This window comes from Pipistrellus hanaki (assembly GCF_964339955.1).
Source record: "Pipistrellus hanaki genome assembly, chromosome: 1".
Lineage (NCBI taxonomy): Eukaryota > Metazoa > Chordata > Mammalia > Chiroptera > Vespertilionidae > Pipistrellus > Pipistrellus hanaki.
Genome location: NC_140503.1, coordinates 200869373 through 200887887, shown reverse-complemented (window position 1 = coordinate 200887887; position 18515 = coordinate 200869373). Strand labels below are relative to the sequence as shown.

The 18515-nt window shown below is 40.7% G+C and overlaps 1 protein-coding gene across 2 annotated transcripts in view; it reads left to right on the top strand.

The window, feature by feature from the left end:
- Positions 1-18515, top strand: part of SLIT2 (slit guidance ligand 2) — a 321752-nt gene that overhangs the window by 232824 nt on the left and 70413 nt on the right. For both annotated transcript variants that reach the window (XM_084898584.1, XM_084898583.1), the window contains 7 exons: positions 969-1119; positions 4996-5070; positions 6610-6753; positions 9909-10052; positions 12236-12402; positions 13476-13608; positions 17639-17707. In XM_084898584.1, coding sequence (XP_084754710.1) covers positions 969-1119; positions 4996-5070; positions 6610-6753; positions 9909-10052; positions 12236-12402; positions 13476-13608; positions 17639-17707 — 883 coding nt within the window. The remainder of the gene's footprint in view (positions 1-968; positions 1120-4995; positions 5071-6609; positions 6754-9908; positions 10053-12235; positions 12403-13475; positions 13609-17638; positions 17708-18515) is intronic.

Sequence of the window (18515 nt, the reverse complement as noted above, 5' to 3'; positions counted from 1 at the left end):
CATGTCCCACTTCTTCCTGGATATGGATCCCGAAAGCTGTTGATTCCGTCCTGCAACCCTGAGGAATGGGGGAGGTGGCCTTCTGTGTAGCCCCTTTGTGTTTCAAGGAACCTCAGTAGTAAGGCTGTCACTGTGGTCATAGACCTCCTGTGGGAGGACTGCATGTCACGTGCACAGCACAACACCTCCAGAACGTCTGTAGCTTCTCTCCTGCTTCCCTTCATCTTTCCTCTCCGTCTTACCCCTGGCCTAGTGGATGGTGTAGTGATGATGTAGCGAGATTTTCTGTTGTGCTTGATCTAACCATGTGGTTGCCAGGTATGAGTAAAACATGGTTCCGTCAAGCACCATGGAACGTCACGCAGCTTTCTACAGCATGGCAAGCTGCTGAGGCTTAAATCAGGATTGACTGTTCTCTCTTGATAAAATCAAAATGCAAAATAAAATAAAATAGAGGGCCTTGGAGGCATTTCTGAAGAGTATGTGAGAGGGAGAGAATAATCAAAGACCGTAGAAAAAATAAAAACCTGAGTACGTCTATTTGCCTGGAAAGCCCTAATTTTTAAAATGCTATATTAGGGAGATGTGGATGACTGGATGACAGTTTAAATTCTTGACTCTGAGGAAAAAAAAAATCTGTTTAACAATGAATGGCCATTGTGTGCTTAGCTGTCAAATAGGCTAGAATGGCTCAGAACCGGATCAGCAGACAGTACCGCTGTGAAAAGCTCATCTCTATTAATGTTTTCCTGTCCTGTGATTCTAGTTACTCTTTTTTTTTTCCAGCAAATTCCAAACCCTTGTTTTAACCCTCTCCTGACATCCATTGACCAAATTCTCCCAATTTGTCTCCCTGATGCATAATCTCTAGTTATCTTCCTTTTTTCCTCCTACAAATTAACAAGCATCCTGACCTTTAGACTCAGTGTCTTTTTTATTTTATTTTTCTTGGCTTGACTCCTCCATAGGTACAGAAGATTATCGATCAAAGTTAAGCGGGGACTGCTTTGCAGACTTGGCTTGCCCTGAAAAGTGCCGCTGCGAAGGGACCACGGTTGATTGCTCCAATCAAAAGCTTACCAAGATCCCAGACCACATTCCCCAGTACACTGCGGAACTGTAAGTTCCTCTCCCCCAGAACCCCAGACCACACTCCTAGTACACACTCCCAGTACACATACACTGCAGAACTGTAAGTCCCTTTTCTACAGAATTTAGGTTAGGATGGAGGAAACAAAAACATCAAAATAGTGGGATTTTTGTCTTTTCCTTTTATTCTCAATAATTACATTGATCTTTGTTAATACACATTTGTATAACATAATCCTCACCTGAGGATATGTTTATTGATTTTAGAGAGAGAGAGAGAGATGAAGTGAGACAGAAAAAGAGAGAAATATTGGTGTGTGAGAGAGAAACATCCACCAGTTGCCCCCTATATGAGCCATGCATGACCGGGGATCGAACCTGCAACTTAGGCCCTGCCTGGGAATCTACCCCATTTCCTTTTGGTATATGGGATGATACTCCAACTAACTGAGTCACCCAGCCAGAGCCAAGAATATTTTAGAGGCTATTTTACTTCTTCTTTCTGGCCCAAGATATAATTACAGAAATTAACTTACTTCCCAAAAATTCAGCTAGTACCTAGTAATACTACTAATCATAGTATTCACTTGATATTTAATTCTTAAGCATTATTTATGCCGAAACCCATTTCTAAACAATGCATAGATGTTTTGCATATTTAGCCTTTACAGCAACCATATAAAGTAGTTTGACTGTTCATTATGAATTGAAGAAGATAGTCCTTTTTTATCTGCTTTATTATCTCCCTGACTCATGGCTGGAAGGATTCAGTGATTATGAGGTATTAAAACACGAAGGGTAACATAGCGGGAAAAGCTGAAAAGACAGAGTGTGATCAGATTTATATATATATCGCCCTAACAAAGGGCCTGGCACACGCTTGTTGCTAAAATATGTTCGTGAATCATTTATAGGTACTACGCCGTGGACGTTTTGCCTTTACTGACTTTTCGAAGTGAGATGTTTAATGTTAGTGTTCTAAAAAACCCAGGAAAAGCCTGGTGAAATCTCGTCATTTTCTGCACATCGTAGCCATGTTTATATGTAGCACCATCTGCTATCTGTCATTATCCACTTTGCATAGTTGCTTGTCTTTCTGTGCATGCATAATCCTTTTGTCTTCAACAAGATTACGGCCCCTCAATGGCAGGAATTGCGTTTTATAGTCGATGTCCCACTGTGTCTATACTTGTGCCTGTTACTTAATGAAGTTTGAGCAATTGGAATAATTAAAAATAATGTAACGCTTTCAGAGAGTTGACAGAAACTAGCTCCCTGTGATGACAGGGGTGCTTTTGAATACCTGGTAGTTCATTAAGCTATTCCGGAGCTCCGGGACTTCTAGAAAGGCATGGAGACCTTGCAGCCAAAGCCCTGAATTCTATTTGTACAATCATGTTGGGAGCTGTGCTTATTGCCAATAAGACTACAAACAGTAAATCCAAATCCCATCTTCCAACATGAGAATATGTTAAGGAGGCTTACTTATCAATCAAGAACTGTATTAGAAGCAGCATCTAATTGTTCTTTTCCAAAAGGAGCTGTATATATCTTAAAAATTAATAATTTTTTTAAATTATACATTTAAAAATTAGCACCTAAAAGAAAATATTTTCAAACATATATACTATAATAAAAGAATTCTATGCAGAATGAATAAGGAATTCTTACAACTTAACCATAAAATTAAGAAATAAAAATATATATTATCCAATTAAAAAGTAGTCAATTACTTGTATGGACATTTCTCCAGAGAAGATATACAAATGGCCAATAAGCACATGAAAAAATGCTCAGTATCAGTAGACATTAGGGAAATACAAATCAAAAACCACAAAGCGGTAACACTTCATACCCACTAGAATGGCCATTAAAACAAATACAAAAAAATAACAGTAATAAGTGAGAGAAATAGGTCTCCTCATACATTGCTGCTTGGACTGTAAAATAATGCAGGCCCTTTGGAAAAAAAAGTTTGGCTATTTTTCAGTTATACCTCAATTTCCCATGTGACCCAACAATTTCACACAGATGTAAGAACTGAAAATATATGTCCACAGAAAAATTTGTGTTCTGATGTTCAGAGCAGCATTATTTATAACTAGAGGCCTGGTGCATGAAAATTCATGTACTGGAGAGGAAGGTCCCTCAGCCTGGCCTGCCCCCTCTCACAGTCCAGGAGCCCTCAGGGGCAGGAGGCAACCTAGTGATCAGGGGAAAGCTACACCCCATCACACCTCTGCTTCTGCCACTGCCAGCAAGCGCAAGCGTCGGCTGGCCCTGGTTACCTATGCCTCGAGCCAGCCCTGGGAAGCTGGGCAGCCACCATCCAAGGCTCGCCTGCACCTCGGGCCAGCCCTGGGTGGCTGGGGTCTGAGGGGACTAGGGGACTCCAAAGGAAGGCACGAGGCAAGGCCGGGCATGCCACCCCAGTGGGGCTGAGGGGACTGGGTGCTGCCATATTGTGGCTGTGGGCACTTCCATCTTTGAGGTTGTGGCAGTCAATTAACATATTCCTTCCTTATTGGTTGTGGGAGATACCATCTTTGAGGGCAAGGTAGTCAATTAGCATATTCCCTTTTATTGGCTGTGGGCGCCACCACCTTTGAGGGTGGAGCAGTCAATTAGCATATTCCCTCCTTATTGGCTGTCTGGCTGTCCACATCGCCATCTTTATTAGATAGGATAATCTAAAAGTGGAAGCAACCCCAATCTCCATTCACTGATAAATGAATAAACTTAATGTGGTATGTCCATACAATAGAGGAGTATTTGGCCTTGAAAAGGAATGAAGTATTTATAAATGTTAAACTTGGATGAACCTTGTAAACATTATTCAAAGTAAAACACACACACACACATACACACACACACACACACACACAAGGCCGCATTTAGTATGATTCCATTTATATAGAATGACCAGAATGGGAAAATCCATGGAAACAGAAAGTAAATTAGTGGTGGCAAAGAACTGAGGTAGCTTGGGAACAAACTGAGGGTGACTACTAATGGGTATGAGATTTCTTTTTTGGGTGATGAATATATTCTGGAATTAAGTAGCAAAATATGGTGTCACAATTTTGTGAATATACTAAACACCACTGAATTATATACTTCAAAAGGGTGAACTTCATGGCATATACATTGTATAACACTAAAGCCTTTAAATAAAATTAAAAAATTATGGAACAAATGATTAGGAAAAAATGACCTAATATGTTTTCTTAGAGATGGGACGGTAAAAATGAAGCTTGTGATATGAGAGCTTAATCTGATTTTTCAATTATTGGCTTTCTCTGCTATATGCTTCTTATATATTTCATTTTGATCATTAAAATCTGAGTGAATTTGGGGCGGGGGAATTCAGGACAGTTGGCCTTCCATAGTCTTGGGTTCGACATCTGCAAATTTAAACAACCTTAGATCGAAAGTATTTTTTAAAAGTTACTTTGCTGTTGACATGTCCTACTCCCATGTAGTTAGGCCTACAATGGTGGCCTGTTCTGAAGGTGAAGCATCTACAGGCACCTTTCCTTGTTATTATTCTCTAAACATTACAACAGAACATCTATATATGTAGCGTTAGAATTGTATAAGGTATTATAAGTAATCTAGAGATGATTTAACATAATCAAGAAGATGCGTGTAAGTTATATGCACATAGCTCATCATTTTATATAATGGACTGGAACACCCGTGGATTTTGGTATGTGACAAGGTCCTGGAACCAATCCTCCATGGACATTGAGGGCATAAGAGCATTTCCTACAGATCTTACGTGATACGTGTCCTATAGCTTCCTTCAGACTCATCATTAAATAATGGTATCCCTCTGTATGAGAAATAAAACGCAACCCCTTCCTCACCCTTGGTGTTGAAATGTTGCTCTTTCTCTTTCCCTAGGCGTCTCAATAATAATGAATTCACCGTGTTAGAAGCTACTGGAATCTTCAAGAAACTTCCTCAATTACGCAAAATGTAAGCCGTGCATTAGCCATGGTTGTGAACTTCTGTTGAGTTTTTTTGCGTTTTCCCCACCCCTTGGCAGTTCTATTTTAATTTCTTGGGAAATTGGAAAAATATAAAATAAAAAAAATCCAGAAAAATGTTCCTAAAATGACTACCTGTGGCCCAAATTGAGGGTAATCTCTGAGGGGAACCAGAGTAATTGGCATTTTTCTGTATATCCCAATGATGCCAGCTCCATTGCCCTAGCAGAGCAGTGGCGTCTTTCTGTAGCTCAGACAGCTGGTCTGTTGTGGGCCCACAGCAGGAATCCCGCATCTAAACACATGGGGAGGGGGTGAGGCAGTCATGTGTTGTAACTTCCTGTGCTATTCCCGAAACGTGCTGTTATTTCTCTTTCAGCACTTCCATGTCAACTATTTGACTTTTTGCTTCATTAAACTTTCATTAGGAGATAGTCAAAATTAATAATTGCTAAACTGGCTTAATAGCTCATCTGTGTGACTACATATCTACAACTCATATTTCAAAATAATTTTCTCAGCTCAGCAGTTTCAGCAACATTCAAAACAGTACTCCACCCCCCTGAGAATGGGGGGAGGGAGCTTCCTAATATGAGAGAAGGAAGGAGCATTCTTCCATGATACCCATGCTTTTATATATGTAACCTGCCCACGGTCACATAGACTTGTGAGAGGCAGAGAGGACTAAAACTACTTTTGTGTGCTGGACCTCCACGTTATATACTGCCCCCAAAAGAGTTTCTACTTGCTTAGTTGTCCTCCTTTCTCTCTGACATGAACTGCTCTTTTATTGTTGTTTAGCTATAATGTTCCCTTCTATACAGTGTATATTTATTGAGAACTACTGTGGGCAATGTTCTGAGAGGCATAAAATGATACGTAAAAATGACCCTTGTTCTGTGGACATTCCTGGTCTTGTAATGAGCAGTGAGAAAGAGAAAGAGGGAACGTATAGAAAGGTGTTGACTCAAATGGTTGACAGGCAAACACATTGTAGTCTTTCCTATCACACACAATTCTGACAGTGAAGTTGGTTGTTTTGACCCATTTTTACATGAGAAGTTTCACTGGGAACAAACTTATATTTGGATAGATCTCTGACCTCTCACGCTATCTAAATGCTGGCATATTTAGTCCGTCCTCCTTTTTACTCAGTTGCCTTCTTTTAGTCATTAATTCATTCAACACTTCTTAATCAGGGGCATTTCTTTGAAAAATTCCTTATTAAGTTTTGTGGCAAACAAAAGTTTATTCAACTCAATACCTGGCCTCAAGAATGGTATGCTCCTAGAGACCCATTCAGATCATGTTGACAATGACCAGACGGTATTTTTCACCATAAACATTACCCCTCAGAAGTGGAATGGTTTTGGCTTGGTGGAACCCTGAAGCGGTGTGCCTTCAGAGCCCTGGGCAGGGCCAAGATTGGAGAGACTGTTCAGTAGGAGAAAATGCTCAAACATGTCTCAGTGCCCTCATTGTGAGAAAGAGATCATGTAAAACCTGTGTTTCAACGCTTTTTATTTAGAAACTTTAGCAACAATAAGATTACAGACATCGAAGAGGGAGCTTTCGAAGGAGCATCTGGTGTAAACGAAATACTTCTCACGAGTAATCGTTTGGAAAATGTGCAGCATAAGATGTTCAAGGGATTGGAAAGCCTCAAAACATTGTAAGTATTCTCATCTCATTGTGATTCTTCTGCAGGATTGTACTTCCTGGTCATTACAATCCTGGGAAAGGATGGGGATTCCATTATTTCTTGTTGTGCCAGCTACCTCTCTTTCTCTCTCTCTCTCTCTCTCTCTCTCTCTCTCTCTCTCTCTCTCTCTCACACACACACACACACACACACACACACAGGTTTGTGGATGCAGATCTGTCTGTTTCTCTAATACCCTGACTTCAGCATGTTGCCTTCAAAAGAGCAAAAGGGTCTCTCCTGGCTATGATTCTACAACAAGAAGGCCTTTGCTATACTCTTTATGGGGCTTTGGTTCCTCTGATCAACCTCAGAACAAGGGTTCTTCTTCCTTTTCCTCAAATACCTCCTCTAAGACTCTGTCTTGGACCCAGGTCCCTGGCTTCAGCATCTGCTCCGACCCCCTGACAGAATATCATTTAACCTGGGGAACACCCCTGACTGTCCTGCAAGGTTTTAGTGCAAAAGACACTGACTGATGTTGGGACTTTTACTACCAGTTTCAAAGCAAACACGCCCCCAGATTGTGAGATTGGGGAAAAGAAATTTCTGTATGTTTCTGAAAGGTTGCTGGCCAAGAAGGATGGAATTGGATTAATTCCTAAGGACAACGCTCTGAGTTATTTGAATTTCTACAGAGCACGTGTGTACTTTTTATTATCTCAAAGTATGTAATTATGTTTGACAAAAGTGGTGGCCTGAACATTTTGAGAGACACAAGGCAAACTCTGAAGACAGCAGGAAACTCTTTGTCGCCGAGCTGCAGCCCTTGGCAGTAGCAGTGGAGAGAGGTACCAACTCCACTGTCTTCCCTAAATTGTCTCCTCTCCCACAGCCCTAGAGCCACAGCCAGGGCCCTGAGCGCCTGGAAGTCCAGGGCCTGCTCTTTTTCACAGGCAGAGAGCTTCCCTCCAGTCAGTGGGGATATTACTAGCATCCCAGCTTCAAATCCTGCTGAACAGCCTCTTCCCAGGGAGGTAGAAATGTGTTCCTTGAGGAACAGCCTGGAACCTAACCATTCAGCAGGACCCAGATGCCACCTGCTGACCTTTCTGGTGGGCAATGTGGAGCTCCTTCAAGATGTTATACAAATATTCAAATATTGCTTCAGCCTTTTATAAGTGTGTAGAAGAAGGCAGAAATGTTATACCATGGATGGCTGCATCTACTCCTCCCCCACTCCCCATCCCCAAGCTGTCTCAGGTAACTCAGCAAAACCCAGATCCTGCAACAAGCAGAATTTTTCCTTCTGAGACAGTAGTCTAGGGACTCCTTGTCGTTGGAAACTTCTCCTTGAATGGGCAGCAGGAGAGGCAGGAACTGTACCTCCAGCTGCATTGGTCTGCCCTGGGCTGCCTTCATGAGAAACCATGCCTGATGACTTAAACAACAGGAATTTGTTTTCTCACAGTTCTGGAAGTCCAAGGTCAATGTGCTGAGAGGGTTGGTTTCTGGCCAGGGCTCTTTTGTTGGCTTTTAGATTGCCATCTTTTCACTGTGATTTATTGACCTTCCCTCCGTGTCCCTTTCTCTTACAAGGACACCATTCCTATCTTATTAGGGCCTCACCTATAAGATCTCATTTAATCTTATCTATCTCCCTAGAAGCCCTATTTCCAATGCAATCACATTGGATATCAGGGCTTCAACATATGAATTTTAGAGGAACACAGCTCCATTCCTAACAAAGCATTTCTTGGAACTAGTTTCACTCACAGGATTCATCTTTCTCTTTCATTATGTTTCTAGCCCTGTTTTTGTGCCTCTTAAATTTTGGCACCTCAGCCAGACATCCAATTGGCTCACTACTTAATTCCACTGTATCTCCATGAACTTAATGGAGTATTCAGAGCCAAGCTTGGGATAGTCACAGGCCTCAAGCAGGTTTATCCGGACCTTATATTCTGCTCAGTGGTAACTTTCAGCTTGGAGTTATAAAGGTTTTTGCAAGACACCCTTTTGCCCCCCGAGTACTTAACCCTTCAGTACTACTAAACCTCTTAGCAGTCCATGTCCATATTTTAGGGAGTCTTGGTTTGAATCCTCATGCACAGGTACAATGTGGTAGGGATTTTTGTAGTGACAGAAAGCAAAGCTTTCTTTCACTCCTTCCAGGCGTTCCTCACTCCAACAAGATTGAGACCAAGTGTTCTTTCTTCTTTATGGTGAAGGGTAGTGCTGATAGAAATACCTTCTGTTGTGCCTTTGTGCCATAGCATAAAAGAATGATGTCTTCATTAGAGTACAATTCCAGAGCAATCTTCAGAGTGATCAACTCATGTTAGAAAAATTAAAAGAGAAAAAAAAATGAACTTTTCAGCATTTCTGAGTAAGACTTATGGCACTGATTCCTTTTGATGTGGGGATTTTAGAAACTTTCGGTAATTTTTCTAAGCACCACAAATAATCAGTTTAGGGGGGGAAAATCAAGAACAGAGCCAAAACTTGAGTACAGTGTTAATTCTGTTAATGGGAATGACTTAAAAAAAAGTCAGAATTGTTTAAAGAGAAGACCCATTTCAATTTCACTGTGAACAACTGGAGTCTTTATTGCTTCCTTTAAGTTCTGGCCTTAAAACAATGAAACAGTTTTTATAATTAAAATTATGTGTGCAAGCTCTGTGGATGTTCAGTCACGTTTGATTCCCCCCCACTGATGTTGACAGTGACTTGGCCTGTGAGTCCTTGAGATGCCCTTAGTCCTTCATCTGCTGTGGTTATTGATTCTGTTCTGCCTCCTTTTTGTTCAACCTTCAATGCAGTACTGCAGTGAATACACAGATCCCAGGGCCGTAGGGGCTTAGAGAGCTGGAGGTGCCTTATGACATTATGTAATCAGGCAAACAAAGTGATGACATCCAGGGATGCATCCTACCCTCATCAGGTGCAGCTGGAAATCCACACTGAGGCTCACCTTGCTTCTTGTAACTGAGTGCAATCATTGTTTTCTTTTTGCACAAGGCTCTCAGTACATAGCCATGGAGATTCCTAGTGACTAGACAACATTCAGAAAACAGTCCTGACTGCTACAGATTTGCAAAGAAGGGTTTTCTTGGTCCTCAAATAGGCAAAAGTGATTTCCTGGTGCTTTATCTCCATAACAATGTTCTCCTTTTCCCTCTCAGGATGTTGAGAAGTAATCGCATCAGCTGTGTGGGGAATGACAGCTTCATAGGGCTGAGTTCTGTGCGGCTGCTTTCCTTATACGATAATCAAATCACTACGATTGCGCCAGGGGCCTTTGACACTCTCCATTCCTTATCTACTCTGTGAGTATGAAAAACAGTCTTCATTTGTGTATTCTGTGGGCCTCTGTGTTACATTTATTACTTTCATTGATAGCACTTGAATGCACTGTTAGGAATTTCATAAAAATGTGATCAAGGATTAAGTGGTGGTGGTGTTTTGTTTTTTAAGACAAATTTCTTCATGTTAAACTTACTTTAACTTTCTCTAAAAAGATTACCAACTATCTTATATGAAAATATAACCAAGATCATAATATTGTTCAATCTTTTTTTTAATAATAATGTGCTGAGGCATCATTTAGACATTTTAATTTTATTATAACTTGACTGTGCTGCAAGCAAAGGAAATGTTGTAGATTTCCCCGAGTGTTCCTGTGTGGGCATCTCCTCCATATAAGTATCATCCAAACAGAGTTGATAGGGTCCTTTCCACCACCTAAAGCTCAAGGGCCATTCACAGTCACAGGGACTGCATCGGGGTGACCTGACCAGCAAGAAGGGCTGTTCACTAAAAGGCATTGACTGTGACGTTAGAAAAATATTAAAGAAATCGATTCAGCTTTTCCAGAAGGATATTTTATGTACATTAGGTCTAGACAAAGAACTCAGAAAGTGTCAAACACATAGACACACACACACACACACACACATACACACACACCTTCAAACAATGCATTGCAGGCATATTGCATATCTGTATCTAAGAAGCAGTGTTTGGAAAATATAAATCTGACAAATCAAATCAGATGACCCAATAATGGTGATATACCAGTCTAACTCTAAAGGTAGTTAGAAAGAACAAAAAAAGAAAGGGGGGTGGGGGGGGACAAGCATGTTCAACATAGCTCAAGTCTCTCGAGAAATAATTTGAGGAAAGCATCCCTCCATCAGGAAAGTACTTAATCCCCTTCCCACATAAAATGTGACATTTTACATGGGGTGACTAATTTGTGCATATTAAACATGGCATGTTTATAAATAATGGGATCGTCGATAGGGTTGTGCTGAAGTGGTGAGATGCCCAAAGCACAGAGATTTGTAGAAGGGAATTCATTTTTATAACTGGCATTTAATCAACTCAGCTGTCAGCTTCGATGGGAAACCTATTCTCTTGAGAAAATAAGAAATGGAAATCTTGAAATGACAAATTAATGAAATAGCTGTTGTCAGGTTAAACTCAATAATATTAGGTAATCAGCCTTCATCTTTATATTAAGTCGCTGCATTATCAAGGCAGGGGAGTCTGACAGCAGCTCAGACCTCAGACAAGTTTAAAGGATCTCTTAATGAGCCATTCCTCAGGATCCACTGCATAAGCCCTAAATTGCTGCTTTCGCTTTATTTTGCCACATGTAATTACTTGAAAGAATTCCGTATATGAAAGTCTTGTGATTTTGTAAATTTTACACATAGATACTTTAGCAAAAAAAAAAAAAAAAAAAAAAAAAAAAAAAAAAAAAAAAGTGCATCCCATATATTGTGATGGGCCTGGAGGGTTATCCTATCTAATAAAAGAATATCTAATAAAAGTATGCAGATTGACCATCACTCCAACACACAATATGGCTGCCACCATGTGGTAAAAGATCCTACCCCTATGTGGACACAAGATAGCTACCACAAGATAGCCAGCAGGGGAGAGCAGTTGGGAGGCACTAGGCCTGCAAGGGAGGGCAGTTGAGAGGGACCAGGCAAGCAGGGGAGGGCAGTTGGAAGTGATCAGCCCTGCAGGGGAGGGCAGTTAGGGGTGACCAGGCCGGCAGAGAAGGGAAGTTGGGGGCAAACAGGCTGGCAGGGGAGCAGTTAGGCATGAATCAGTCTGACAGCAAAGTGGTTAGGGGGTGATCAGGCTGGCAGGCAGAAGCGATTAGAAGCATTCAGGAAGACAGGCAGGCAAGCAGTTGGAGCCAGCAATCCTGGATTGTGAGAGGGATGTCCAACTGCCCATTTAGGCCAGATCCCACTGGTATAGGGTCTAAACAGGCAGTCAGGCATCCCTCAAGGGGTCCCAGATTGGAGAGGGTGCAGGCTGGGCTGAAGGACACCCCCCTCCGTGCTCAAATTTCATGCACCGGGCTTCTAGTATGAAACATAAGGAACCATATCAGCAGAAATTGTATGGAAAATGCTAGCATGGGGTTTGGAGAAATAGAGGTGAAACCCTGACTGAACTCCACTCTGTATTGCTTGCATGTGGTGCTTAGAAACCTTTTGGCCAATCCTTTCAACTGTAACTGCCACCTGGCGTGGTTGGGAGAATGGCTCCGGAAGAAAAGAATTGTAACGGGCAACCCTCGCTGCCAGAAACCCTACTTCCTCAAAGAGATCCCCATCCAGGATGTGGCTATCCAAGACTTCACCTGCGATGACGGTAAGAGCCCAACCTGTGGTCCCCAGGTGTCCAGGGGACCATGCAGATGCTAAGGGTACAGCTGACCCCAGGAACTGTCCAAAGATAGTCCCTTGTGCATCTTTTTTCGTTACTCTGTTATGTTTTAGCCAGAGAACATTTCCTTTCTCAGAGGGCACCTTCCTATCCAAATCTATCAATACTTTGTGCTTTTGAAGGCTGTAGATTTTCCAATTTCCAACAGGCGACTGATACTGTTTTTATAGCTTCCTGTTAACATTTCTTTATTACCCTAAGTATATCTTCTAGCAGCTATCATTTCCAAATGAGAAAAGCAATTGGCTTCTAAAATAGAAATGCTAGTGAGTCCAATAAAAGCAACAGTTTTCTCTTTTTCATGCACTCTATGTATCATGGCATTTTATTGGAGTAACCCTGTCAGTAGGCGAAACAGGTTCTGTAATTATTGCCAGTGACTGCAGAATTTATTTGAACTCTTACTTTAATATAGGGGACCCTGCCTGGCCAATGTGGCTCAGTGGTTGAACTCTGACCTATAAACCAGAAGATCAGGGTTGAATCCCAGTCAGGGCACATGCCCAGGGATGCAGGAGGCAGCTGATCAATGATTCTCTCTCATCATTGATGTTTCTATCTCTCCCTCTCTCTCCCTTCCACTCAGAAATCAAAAAAATATATATATATATTTTAAAGGAGGGACCCACACCATTTTTGCGAAACATTTGAAGTAACTCTGTCCCTTCATTGTCTCTTCACATCTGTCTCCTTAATTCAGTTAACACATATATTCTAATTAAAAGTGTCATCTATATAAATAACTGCACAAAGACAGTAACTATTATCATGGTATTGATGATACCCATTGGATGTTATTTTCTGGAACTCTGCCCTAGGCTGTGTGGAAATGGAGCTGTATGAAACGTATGGTGTCTTTAAGACCTCACTGCCCTCCACACCAGTGATCATATGGCCTGAGATGGGTGCTTGTTATGTGAATTTAAAGCCATAAAGCCATTCCCAACCTCTTCAAAGCTGCAAACCTGGTTTTCCCTCTATGTCTTCTGGCAATTTAGGAAACGATGATAATAGCTGTTCCCCGCTGTCCCGCTGTCCCGCCGAGTGCACTTGCCTGGATACAGTGGTTCGATGTAGCAACAAGGGCTTGAAGGGTCTGCCCAAAGGGATCCCAAAAGATGTCACTGAATTGTAAGTAAAGCTTGTCTTTCTTTCTTTTGCGAATAATTATCACGTCATACCCCAAGGAAAATGGGCTTCATACCAAATTTTTACAGTCCCTTTTGCAGATTACATTCTAGGGACCATTAATTAGTTCCACATAAACCCTTAAACAAATAATACAAGAGCTACTCTAGAGATCCTTGGGAAATGTCGGTTGTGTGTGTTCCTCTGCTTTCATTGCAGGACTTCTCAGCGCCTTTATTATGCCAAGGTGCACTGTGGAGCTCCAAGAGAGGGTGGTAAAATGTGAGTTGGTAGCTCCCATATTTATTTGTTCCTATAGTCCTTTTCCCCGTGGAGTATGTTGCAAGGCTAATGTCCCACCCAGTGCACCATGGGAAATGTGGTATATTTAGTTTATCTACAGTGCCAGGATATCCCATTTGGTTAAGTATCCCTGACCACTGTGTCTCCTTGGAGAACATCTCACCATACGTGGTGCATTAACATGTGGGAGGTGGGAAAAGCCGGCGTAATCCTTAAAAAGAAATGTGTGACTGCCCTTTGGACTTGAGTCAGAGTCCCTCAGTTTGGAAAAGCTGTGGGGCCAAATATCTCTAACATTTTCATTGCTGACATTTAACTACAGATTTCATTGCCAGTGCACAATATCCAGACACTAAGCACCGCCCACACCTCCTTAGCTGCCTCATGCTATGTGGCGCTCTGTGTGGGAAATGGAATGAATCAGACTAGGCTGCTTAAATGGTAACGCATGCGTGCTCTATTCCATTCCTTCGTCTGGGTACCAAGGGCCATGTACACATGCCTGCCGTGCAATCGAGTCATTTTGCCTCATTGATTTTTGTCTGTATGGAGCCATACATCAAAAACGATTTAAGTCCAACTCTACCCCATGCAAATGCGTACCTGTCATTAAAGCAGATGCATCCAAGCACCCGCAATGAGCAGCTTTGATAAACTTTGGGCCACTCGAAGCATTCTTAATGAGGTTTAAGAAGATGCCGCTTCAGTTATCAAAAATCTTACTTTCAAATCCTGTGCAGTTCTGTGAATCTCAATTTGGTCCTGAATGGAACACTTAGACAGAAACCGTGTGATCTTAGCATGTGTGCACAGAAGGTCCCTCTCAGATATGAATAGTTGTGAGGTGATAGGTTTCTCTCTCTGACCACCAGTCACAGTTGTTAGTTAGCGATAAGCACTGTTTTGTGTGTGCGTGGTGTGTAATTAAAGACTTAATTCTCATGTTGATATGTACTTAGTTCAGAAGGTTACCCTCCGTCCGGAGTTGGGAAGCTAGATGTCCATGGAATAGTCTATGCATTGATTCTAGGTGTACCTCACCAAGGACATAGCATACCATTCAGATGGTCTTGATGCTAACTCTCTTCTTGGACCATTTAACTGGCTATCTCTTAGTCATTTTACCTGGTTCCCCTTAAATAATTTTGACCTTGCTTTTTGAAAAAAACTTGGCCTGGCTGGCATGGCTCAGTGATTGAACGTCGATCTATGAACCAGGAGGTCACGGTTCTGATTCCTGGTCAGGACACATGCCCAGGTTATGGACTCCATCCTCAGTTGGGGGGAAGGGAGGTGGTGCAGGAGGCAGCCAATTGATGATTCTCTCTCATCATTGATTTTTCTATCTCTCTTTCCCTCTCTCTTCCTCTCTGAAATCAACAAAAGTATATTTATCATTCTTTCATTTCCTTGCTAAACTATATTTGAGAACCTGTTTGATCCATGTCCTGTCTATGGCATCTCTGCGTTTCTTTTATCATATAGTCAAGTCTTCCATCTATTTCTCTACGAATGTTTTAAAGTAATCTTTTTTGCTAAAGAAAATAGATTACAGAGATGAAAAAATGAACTCATTTCTTGTAAATTCTACAAGAATTTACTCCCCCAAAGAGCTTATTCTTAGAACTATACTGAGTCAGCAGTGTTTCTCTTTACAGTAATATATATATATATTACTGTAAAGAGTATATATGTATGTATGTATTAGAAAAATGCCATGTGCTTATTTTATTGAATTATTAAAGAATTTGGTGAAATAATGTTGGTGTAAAATAATATTAAACAAACGGCATCTATTATTTTTAATGAGTTCCATGTAATTTCCCTCATGGATTGTTTTACATGTAAACATGCATAGCACTACATTCTGGAATGAAGGGAGAGTATTAAAGTACATGTGATTATGCTGCTCTCTAGTGGTCACAAGAAAACATTTATCTACAGGAAGAAAAGAGGGAGAGGAGTTGAAATAGAAATTTTGAGTAGGCATAAAGACTTTCATGTGCTGGTTCTTAATCAAATTTATTATGTACTTTGATAATTTATGACTTGTTTATAACTGCTTTCATTTTTAAATGGTTGAAATAGACTGTTATCCTAGGCAATTTCTCAGCTACTGCTATATTCTGCACAAATATAACCTCAACCCCGAATCTTGAGATTGGCCACAAAACTGGGGAGGGGGAGACGGGGTCACATGCCCCATGTGCCAGAATTGATTGTGGGCACTTCTATACAGATGACCTAAGTTAGTGAAAGAATATTTACCCCTCCCCATTTATATCTGGGAGAGAACAACCTTTGGAAGAGATAGAATTTTGTGTGTGTGTGTTTGTGTGTGTGTGTGTGTGTGTGTGTGTGTGTGTGTGTGATCATGGATATTTAAGCATTCCTTTACTTTTGTGTCTTGCCAGTTAGCCCTGAGTCAATCTATTCTCTGATTATTCTGCTGCCTCTCGTCAGGAAGGCACAATTTACTTATTTGATTATTACTTTTGCATATAGATGGTATTTTTGTGCACTTGGTAAATGTGATTTTCTAAGAAACCTCCTACAAGAAATATCAGCAAGTGTATATAAATAGTACAAACTATTTTAAAATATTATTAATTGAAATCTACTTCTGTTTAAATTTCCAAATATCTCCTTTAAAACATTCATTGCTATTTGCTAATGTGCTGATAATATTATGGCGGTAAAGGGTAGTCTCACCCTCAACAGCAAGGTTCTGCCTGTAGTGAGTGCCTTTCATGGTACGGCCTCCGCATAATCACAGCAAACTGGGGTTGGATTACAAATGTGGTTATTTGAATGAACCTTCTTGCTGACAAGAAAATGGCTGGACACATGCCTGCCTTCTTAGAAAACCACGGAGAACTAGACTCACCAGTCTCTCCTGGATTTTAGAATTTAGCCCAAGTGATCCACAAAAGAATCTGCTGGATTAGACAAAGCAATTTTTTTTTTCTTTTTCTTCTTTTCAATAGCAATTTCAGCCAGGAACATGACATCATTTTTAAATTTTTTTTTTTATTGATTTCAGAGAGGAAGGGAGAGGGAGAGAGAGAGAAACATCAGTGATGAGAGAGAGTCATCAATTGGCTGCCTCCTGCATGCCCCACACTGGATATCGAACCTGCAACCGGGGCAAGTGCCCTGACCAGGAATCAAACTACTCAATGCTCAACCACTGAGCCATGCCAACTGGGGTATGGACATGACATCTTGAAGTCAAAATCACTAAGTGCTTCAACTATTCTAGGATACACTACTGTTACTTTTTACAAATATGCCTTAGCCGGTTTTGCTCAGTAGTTAGAGCATTGGACTGAAGGGTCCGTGCTTCACTACCCAGTCAAGGGCATATACCTCAGTTGCAGGTTTGATCCCCGGCCCCTTTCCAGGCGTGTGCAGGAGGCAACAAGTGAATGTGTTTCTCACATCCATGCACCTTCCTTCCTTCCTTCCTTCCTTCCTTCCTTCCTTCCTTCCTTCCTTCCTTCCTTCCTTCCTTCCTTCCTCCCTCCCTCCCTCCCTCCCTCCCTTCCTTTCTTCCTTCCCTTTTTTTTTCTTACCTTCTTCCCTCCCTCCTTCCCTTCTTCCATCCCTTCCTCTCTCTCTCTCTCTTTCTAAAGATGAACAGAAAAGATATCCTCAAATGAGTATTAAGGTAATAATAATAGTAATAACAACAATAATAATAATAATAATATTGTTTCCTTGTTTTTAGGTACCTGGATGGGAATCAATTCACACTGGTTCCTAAGGAACTCTCTAACTACAAACACTTAACACTTATGTAAGTAATGTATGGTATGTTTCTGCCTTTGACTTCTCATTCTATATCATGAAAATGGGGTAGCAAGGGGCAGAGATGTAGTGAGCCTTTCAGATGATATAATTCATTCACAGTCAGAGGCTTCCCCTCACTCGCCTGGTTCTGGATCGTTAGATGCTGCTTCACTGTGACTTAGTCAGACCATGGAGAGGCCTAGGAAAGGTCCTCTTGTCAAAGTACAAAGACGGTTAAGTCTGGGTACCGAAGGATTGTAAAGATTTGGTAAGAAGATACTACTATTCATAATAAATAGGGGTCATTTTATGGCAAGCCAAGGACAGATAGAAAAACATATTTTTATTCTTGACTTTAAACAAAAGATAGTAGATGATAGTAATCTCAATGAAAACATTAATCTAGTTTATTAGGTTTGATTCTCTTATATATATAATAAATTATGAATTGTTATGGGCTTCCAGTATTCAAATTGATTTTATAAAATCTATGTTTACTTCTACAGTATTTCAGAAAATGTGATGTTGACATTTTGAGTATAAATTTCAAAACACTGATTTTTTTTTTTAGTTTGGTTTGATGTCCTAAGATAATATATTTTATTATTCATGTATGTAAATAACTTTTCTTTTACCATTTTAAAGTAGATATAAGATCACATTTAAGCACACAAAAACTTCTATCTAGTTATGTGCAAATACTTTTAAAAATATAAAAATATGTAACCTCACCCAATATAATATCACACTTAGAGTAGCCTTGATAGAAAATGATAATATTTCGTGCACTGGGCCTCTAGTTATATTATAGTTTT